We start from the raw sequence: 9211 nt of genomic DNA, 5'->3' as shown, positions 1-9211 counted from the left end.
CCTTCGGTTCAGTCAGTTTTCGCACAGCGCTTGGACAAGACGTGCACACAGCTAAGTACGTAAAGTGGAGAGTAAACTAAACGAGCTAAGCTAATAACAAAGCGATATTCAAACGTATCAACGGAAACGCCATGGAGTTTAACAATCGTTTGCTATTGAAGATCATTGAGCTGGTGAGTAAACGTTGTTGACAATTTATTTATACCTACATATATAAATATATATATATATATATATATATATAATTTATATATATATATATTTATATATGTGTGCTATATAACTATTTTATATGTGTCGCTGTGTGGCTATATACTTTTGTCGATGATATGAGTCCTGTTAAAACTGTTTTCCTTTCTGTGTCGCAGCTCCCTTTTGGGCTTCTCTTCTCTTTCCTCTTTTCCCTTTACTTCTCACGCCGGCTGCTGTTACGAAGTTTGTTCTTGTTTGTCGTCTTCTTCTTGTTATTGTTGTCGTCTCTTGATTGTTATATTCCTACCCTTGTCTTAGTTGCCTTGAAGCAACCGGTTTGCATTGCTCAGACTCGTTTTCATTATTGGTCATGACTTCATTTGAAGTTTCTTTTTTTGGCAGTGATTTTGTTTTTCTTTTTGGTTTTTGTTTTTATTTGTGTTCTTGTTGTGCGTGCTTCCTTTTTTGTAACTGCGTAGTTCTCTAATGCGTGGCTGGCATTATGAGTGAGTCTTTTGTGATTCCAGGCCCGGCATGATGTCATTAATCTTTTGAGATCATTTGACCAATTGTATTCGAAGATACATATGTATCCCCCCCCCCCCCCCCAAAAAAAAAAAAAACAATAATGAATCGACGCGTCGCCGCGCTCCATGAACATGTGGCTTGAGAATAGTAACAACAAAAGCCATCAACTCGCTTTGACTTCCGCCGATTTCGCATGCCGCAATGATGCTCTCCATCCATGATGTCACCGTTGCGCAGATTACTTGATGTGTATTTCCATAGTTTATTTATTTTGGGTTTTTGCTTGCTTTCAACTCGACGGGTCTTGATTGCGACTGCCTGCAAGCGTAAACAAAAATGTTATTTATTAAAAATTGAGATTTGGCAGAATTTGAATGAAGATCGGATTAAAAAATGAAGTGGCGAATGTTGTTCTGTTAACGCAAATTACGCAGTCTGCAAGATTCCAGTTTTAGGCCTCTTTACTTTAGGTAATTGCACTTTTAAGCTGACAAAAATGGGATATTTGTTTTGAAAACATATTTTAATTCATTTAAACAATTACGTTTATCAGCTGGCCTCGTTTAATGTATGTGCTTATTTTGCAAATTTTAATTGTTTCAGTACTTGGGGCAGTGATAGCGGTGACTGAAGTGCAACATGACGCATGCAGCTCAGTTCACAGATTTTGTGCCTTATCGCCTGGGATGACTTAACCAGGTCATCCCATTCAGAATAACTTTTTTGCAGGGTATATTGGTTGTCAGCAATCATTGCCTTTCTGTCAATCAATCTTTCTAAGACTTGGCATTTGGAATATATTGGAAAATTTCCGAATTTCGGAAATTTCAACATTCGTTTCAGTACAATTTTGGGCTGTATTGAACTTAGAGACTTGGTATATGTAATAATATATTTTAGAGGTATAGATTATATTTTCCGCAATTTATAAGTTAAAAATTTTCATGTACATTTCTTTGAGTATTATAGATAGATACCGTATATAATATAATAGATAATACAATAATGCTATATATTTCAGCGTGAGCAAGTATTATGCAGTCGGCTACAGACGACTGCAACGTTCAGACTGGTTTTTTAGGTCTGTGGATCAGAGTTAAATATAGAACATTTGCCTTAGCATTGAATGCTTACAAATTTCAAGTGAACAATTTGTCGCTTAATTTAGCAACTATTTTAATCTTGACTTTCAATTAAGATACACGCATCTGTGTAGAATATATATATATATATATATATATATATATATATATATATATAGATATATATGAAATACTTTTAGATAGATTATAGACTCAAAACACAGGCGCTGGTCAGGAAGCATCTACGGATTAGGCTGTTGTTGCTGCTCTTCTTGGTCGAACTAGACGTAAACAAATTATAGATTGGGAATGAATCAGATTGAGATCAATATATAAATACTTTAAGCCGTAATTGGTTGCGGCCATACGCCCAGATCAAGGCTCGAGTGTGTGTGCGTGGCAACCTATATTGTGTATAGGGGACCACACCTTAAAGGTATATAGCTTGAGTTTTGTGGGAATTTTCATAGCTCTCGGGCTTTGGCTGGGTAATTAAATAAAACGAAACGAAACGAAACGAAATGAAATGAAATGAAATCAAACCAAGACGCGCCTCAAGTCGCATTGGCACGTAAACGGCAGCAGCGCCAGTCGATCACGAACTGATGATGATGATAATGATGATGATGATGTCATAATATTAGCAAGTGCGAACGCAAACGGATTCACATTACGCATACGCCATGTGCGCCAGCGTTGGGGCAGCCGACAAAGGTCGAAGCTGCGGGCGCTGCATTGAATAAACAATAACAAAAATAATGTGTGCGAGTGTGGCATAGCTAATTTTTAATATTTTGTTATTGTTGTTGCCATTGGGTCATTTAATGAGCTAAACAGCAGCAGCAACAGCAACAGCCGCCGCAGCAACTACCAGCGGCTGAGTCATATTCATTCAATAATATTGAACACTCGTAATATTCGAACATTTGAACATTTCAACATTCTTTGGCGAAAATATTTGTTTTTGGCTTCTTGGAAACGCTGGTCACGGGCTCTGAGCCCAAGGCGTTGCAGATAAGGCGACGCATTTAGTGTTTGCATTAGATATGCATACATACAAAGAGATGTGAGCACAGTCGACTTCATGTGCGACCTCTATTCAAGTCTTCTTTTGCCACTTTTAGCACAGCAACAACAACAACGACAACAGCAGCAGCAACAATTCTTGCAACACACTCACAAATCTGTTTACGAGCTAATAAATGTTTTAACTGCGAATCTGTGCGCGCTATTTGTAGCGCATTTATTATTGTTGTTCGCATTGTTAATTTATTTGCGCGCTCTTCTTCTGCTTCGTGTTTGTTGCTGTTGTTTTGTGGGGCATGGCCCAGTGTTGCCCGCCCGGGGCATTGGCCATTGTCAATGGCGTGTCAGCGTCATATAATTAATTGCTAAATGCCCTGCCCCTCGCCTACTCCCCACCTCCTTCTCCTACCCCTAACTAAGTACGTTCCAAATCGTAGTCAATTGCAAATGAAACTGATATATGGGCATGGCTCGAGTCGATCAGTTTCAAATTCATTGTTGCATGTTTGCTTTCCAGTCGCTTAGGCTTAACTTTTGGACAGCCAATGGACAGGGCTCATAACAAATGGAAATTCCAGCTAACGATCGTTAGCACAAACTTAGCAAATTGCTAAAAAGTTCAATGAATTCGTTTACCCGATTTATTTCCATAGGAACCCCGAGTTTTCCACTAAAATAAACTAAAATCTGTAGATGCTGCAAGCTTGAGTACATATCTACCTCGGAGACATTCTCCACTCGCAACTTTATGCATCAAATTTCTTGGAATTGACCCCATTGAATCAATCTTCTTTACGCAGCCAAATGGAATTTTTGAAAATCTTTCGTTTTCAGGCGCTGTAAATCGTGTTTCCAGGTGTGCGTCCCATAAAGCTCCAACTATAGAAAAACATAAAACAAAAACTATTTCTTCTCGAAGTTTATGCATTTTTCGTTGCCTCGAAATATTATTTGATTATAAACAAAATTTGACAAGAATAATAAAAAATAGTACAACTTTTATGTTTAGTCCATGATTTTGGTAATAAACTAAAAGTTTGTATATAGTCGAGGCAGTTTAGGCATATATATATCAGTTCAAGTAGCCTGAAAAAGTGGATTCTTACTTTTACTGTTAGTTTCGATTAGTTAATGCCCGCTCAAAAAGTGAAATGAGCATATTAGCTTGAAGCAATATCCCTTTGAGCGTCTTCAGATATTGCTCGACTGTAATTTTTGAATATATATAGACGTCTACTCACCTACATGGCATTGAAGCTTTATAAATATCAAACTTTAAAAAATAACTTCTTCAATAGATTAAAGATGTTACATGGACGGGGGCGTGGCAAATTGGATGGTACTATAGCTGACACAGGCATTGAGCTCTGTTGGACCACATCTGAGCTAAGAGCTCGCCGTGTGATCCACTTTCAATTAAATTACACAGAATATCGATGGCGAATAGCAACAAATGGGCGCCAGTTAGTAATTATTTGGCATACAAATTTTATTTGTTGTTGCTTAATTTGTGCCTTTTTATCATCCAAATTTATTTGCTACTAATGGGCGCGACGTAAACAATAATAGAAACACATGCCCAGGCTTTCAAATATAATGGGTACATATCTCTCTCTCTCTCTATCTCTCTCTCTCTATCTCTCTCTCGCTTTCTCTATTTTTATATATATGTATATATACCGATATAACTGTGAGCCTGTGTGCATTATCTCTAACTTAATAAACATGCTACCTTAATGACTTCGTCGTTGTTGTTCAAGGCAGCTCATATTACAAATCAAACAACTATAAATGTGTGTGTGTGTGTGTGTGTCTGTGGTAGCCTTGACAGGATATGTAACCATGTCTCATCCTTTTAGCTAGCAATTAACGGCGTCTAACAGCGTCTCTAATTGATTGATTGATTGCCCCAGTTTAGCAGGAAGCGTTCTCTTGCATACATACATAGCCGATAGCAATAAAAGCATGTATGTCTATGTCATATGTATATATATATGGGGTTAGCTTAATAGATCCATTTGTTGACAATGCGCCATCAATATAACGGCCATTTGTCATATCAATATCTAAATAATTTTCACATTTGATAAGCAAATTGGCTTTACTTCATGGGGAATTCCGTATGGCATTAAGTCCCTCGACTTATAGCCGAATTATAATAGCAAGCGGCAATACGACTTATGGTTGACATATCAATGCGACTCTTTGCTGTCTAAGTGCGGGGCACTCAAATCGAATGAATGGATCAAAGGTTAGATGGATATATTTATAGATGTATATATAGATATATAGATAGATAGATAGATAGATATAGAGAAATGGACAGAGATATTGATAAACTGATATACAAAAAATATATAAATAGATTGACTTATACATAAAACGATTGATAGATAGATGGATATATCGATAAGCATATGCAATGTATTTCACTATATATACTAGGCACCCAAATCGCAATAAATGTATCAAATATGTGAAAGATTTAGATGAAATGATTGATATGACATAAAGATAGGATTGATATTAAGACAGAGAGATGAATCTGTAGATAGATAGACATATTTATAGATATAGATATATAGAGATAGATTAAACAGAAAAGAGCTTAGGCAAAACTGTTTCTTCATCTTCGGCAAACCGGAAAAGACACTCTCTATAAATCCTTGTGCTATCAAATCTTAAAGTCTCTGTGAATACATTTTTCTGTGTGGAAGAAATATTGTGTTGGGAATATTGTATTGATGCTGTATATTATTGCTATTCCTCTCTATGTATCAAGTTCTTCTATGAAAATGAACAAAATGCTTGTGAATGCACCTTTCTTCTTCTGTCTTCATCTGTGCTCCACAGCTGATTCTGTTTCCACCTATGTTCCGTGTCAGTCTGTCTGTCCAGTTGTGCAGTTGTTCACTCTTCGTGCTGCCTCCCGTCTGATCCAAAGTTTCAAGCGCTAATCGCAGATCTTCACGGCGAGCATTATAATTCTGATCGAGAGCGTGACGGATCAGAGCTATAGCAGCCAGGCGATGCTCGTCTGTGGAACACTGACCGGCTATCTGATCATATGCAGTGCATTGAGCATAGGTAATATCGCCCCACGTTGATCCTCGGCAGTTGCCCGCCAGCCTGACTGCATATCCCATTGCAATTGCAGGCCACTTGCTGGGCGCCAAGCTGGACAAGCGCATCGATATACTCTTCACGGTGGCCGGCTGCGTGCTCTTCGTCTCGACGGGCGCCACCATATTCGATCGCTGGATGTACCGCTACGAGATCGCCAGAGATAAGAACACCATCTTGGCCGCTGGAGTGCTGGCCTTTGCCACGGCCGCCATTTTTATCGCTGACACATTTGTCATATTCCATGACCAATAAATGTTCGACATATTCAAGCAATTTCAGACATTTTATTGTTAGATGAATCATTGGGCCTACGAGTGGGCAGCTAGAGTTAGTCATTGAAATAGAGCTGAAGCATGTGCTAATTAAAATTCTGCTACCGTAACTATTCAATTAGCTTGCGTTTCTAACTATTGGGCTATAGAGGGAAGAGCAATACAAGTACAAGTGCTCGAGTCGGGAGTGCACGACTCGGAAATACCCTGAAACCTGCGCAGAGCTGCTATTTGAATCCATTCTGCTCTTCTTTTACACACACATAGCACACACCCACACACACATAAGTAGCAGCTGCGCTCTGGGATTTATTCATTCACAATGGAAGGGCTCTCTGAACAAATTTATTGTTATTTGATAATAATTTATTAATATATATATATATATATATATATATATATATATATTTTTTTTTTTTTTTTGTACTCATTTGTTTATCCCTATATTTATTATTTTATATTTTATATCTTTATTTCAATTTCGTTGATTTTTGATTAGATTCATCTATACCTTCTATTGATAAGATCTTGTTTATATGTCTCTATATTAGCTATACGAGCTCATATAATATAGTGTATGCAAATATGACAGCGACTATCTGCTATAGAAGAAAGTCTATTATTTACAGAGTTTATATTATGTATGTATACAGTTAATATAGATCATTTATAGTAAATAGATATATCCTAGGCAAAGCTCTGCCCAAATCTACTTTGCTCTCTCACCCAATTAACTATTGTTTTGCCGTTATTAATGATGTTTTATGTATTTACAGGGTATTGCCATTGCTTGCGTTGTGCTCTATGAGGTGGTTGGCGACTTGACCAAGCGCCCATTGATTGTGTGCGGCACCATTGTAGGCTACACAATCATCTGCGCTGTCCTACTGATCGGTGAGTAGCTAGAAAAAATCATTTACTAGTTCGGATCTCATTCTCTCTCTCTCTCTGTCTGTCTGTCTGTGTAGGACACGTGCTCGGTTCGGTCGTGGAGAAACGTCTCAATGCACTGCTCTCGCTGATCGGCTGCATTCTGTTCGTGGCCTCAGGTGCCCTGGTCATTGATGAGTGGCATGATGCCTACGATTTCTTGAAGGACAGCAAGCGTAATGCCATCGCAGCTGGATCTCTGATGATAATCAATGGCGCCGTCTTTCTACTGGACACGCTGTCCATTTGCAGAACGTAAGCCCCAAAACACAAGGGGTATCCATACAAAGAACTACGTCTATATCTCTATATATCTATAAAAAAATTTTTTTGTGAATCGAAATTCTCATGGCTTCTGTGTGGGTCATAAAATGCGAATAATGAATCTTGCGTAAGCTATATATATATAAACTATATATATATATATATATATCTGAATATCATGTACACCCATCTATATACTATATAATTGTTTGTTTTTTTTTATATAAATATACGTATACCATATATGATAATGTCTATTAAGCACTCAAGCTAAATTCAGTTGTGCACGAAACAAAAATTTGCTAAACGAATATTAAATTGTTAACAGGAATCCATTAAATATGTATACATTATACTGTAAAAACTGTTAAAACTGTTTATTCTGGCACTGGCGCATGTTCTTCCGCACAGCTGCTTTCCGGAAAATGTGCACACCTGAATGGACGCCACCTGTCCGCTGGCAGGTGGTTGACAACCTCACATTTACTATTCATTCCATCCGAAATGCCATGCACAAAGATTTATATGCCTTACTAATGCACAAATCTTGTAAAGATGTATTCTATGTATTATGCTATATTACTCTCTACAGGATATATCGAAAATATCGAATATTCGTTATATCGAATATTTAATAACATTTAATTATCAACTTGAAAACTGTATGACAAATGTTTGTTTGTTTTTTTTTTTTTGTAATATTAAAAGTACAATGCTAATTCACAAACTTCCATGGATTGTTTTTTAGATTATATGAAGTATTAGGCAGGTCTTTAAGTAAATGTTAAGTGAAACATGCAATTTTCATATGCTTCTGCAGGGTATTTAGTGTGCGGTGCGCTGGTCTCGTTCTGTTTCATTGTCTTTTGTGCGTGTGACTTTGTCGTTGTCGTTGTCTGGGCTACTTAGTTAAGCAATTTATTTAATTTTTTAATTTATTTTTTACCCACCCCGCCCACTAACTAGGCGCGCCCCTGTGCCGGTCTTTAAGGAAGAGCCGCGACAGAAGACAGACAAAGTTGAGAAAAATCGGTTTTAGACGGAGCCACAAATGCCGCTAAGCAGATTCATATTACAATTTACCTGTGACGTGTGCACAGCACAAAAGTTTTCGAGCCGCGTTGTGATTTAAATTAACATTATTTTCTTTCATATTTTTTTTGTTTTTGTTATAATTATATTGTTAACTAATTTGCAATAAGTATTTAATTTGAGTTTTTATTTTGTATTTGACATTTTTTTTTTGGCCAATTTTCTATGTAATTATTTTGCGTTTGACATTGCAGGAAAGAGCTTCCTCTTGAAGGTAGATTAAGTAAAAATAACTATGTGAACTTATGGCAGTTGAGAAATGCCTCTGAAATAGACGTGTCAGCTGGATAACGGCCCAAGCGAGTTGGATTGCTAAAGAAATCGACGCCTATGAAGCAACGTTAAGAGATCTGTGCCAACTGCAAAGTCTTCAATCAAAGCAATTTATTCCTTTAAGCCAGTGACAGGGCCTCATCGTTCCCTATATGAAGTTAAAATAGTGATAAATAGTATTTTTTCCACACTTCAAGTAGACACTACTATTTTTATGAACGACTGAATTTTGATCATTTTTTCACTCAAGCCCCAAAGTTTATATGTTCCTAGGTTTGCAACAAAAAACATTTCAATTAATATGAAATATGTTAATCTGAATATTCTTTTCATATATTGCGTTTATCACTAAATTGTCTAGTCCAAAATGTACAGCTCAGCCGCACTACTATTTTTGTGAACACAGCTGTGCTCCGAGCTGATTCT

The 9211-nt window shown here is 37.1% G+C and overlaps 2 protein-coding genes across 2 annotated transcripts; both read left to right on the top strand.

The window, feature by feature from the left end:
* Positions 1-7587, top strand: LOC111593063 (protein snakeskin-like). The gene is made up of 3 exons (XM_023305639.2): positions 1-173; positions 7003-7120; positions 7195-7587. The coding sequence occupies exons 1-3, from the start codon at positions 132-134 to the stop codon at positions 7413-7415; spliced, it is 381 nt and encodes a 126-aa protein (XP_023161407.1). The 5' UTR covers positions 1-131; the 3' UTR covers positions 7416-7587.
* On the top strand, positions 5680-6219 carry LOC111593065. The gene is made up of 2 exons (XM_023305641.2): positions 5680-5915; positions 5986-6219. Exons 1-2 carry the CDS (start codon positions 5858-5860, stop codon positions 6204-6206), a joined length of 279 nt encoding a protein of 92 aa, XP_023161409.2. The 5' UTR covers positions 5680-5857; the 3' UTR covers positions 6207-6219.
* Positions 7588-9211: the final 1624 nt, after the last annotated feature.

Source organism: Drosophila hydei, unplaced genomic scaffold (assembly GCF_003285905.1).
Source record: "Drosophila hydei strain 15085-1641.00,03,60 unplaced genomic scaffold, DhydRS2 tig00000361-arrow-arrow-pilon, whole genome shotgun sequence".
NCBI classification, from domain to species: Eukaryota; Metazoa; Arthropoda; class Insecta; order Diptera; family Drosophilidae; genus Drosophila; species Drosophila hydei.
Note: the sequence above shows the minus strand (reverse complement) of the source record. Positions and strands in the feature narration are given on the sequence as shown.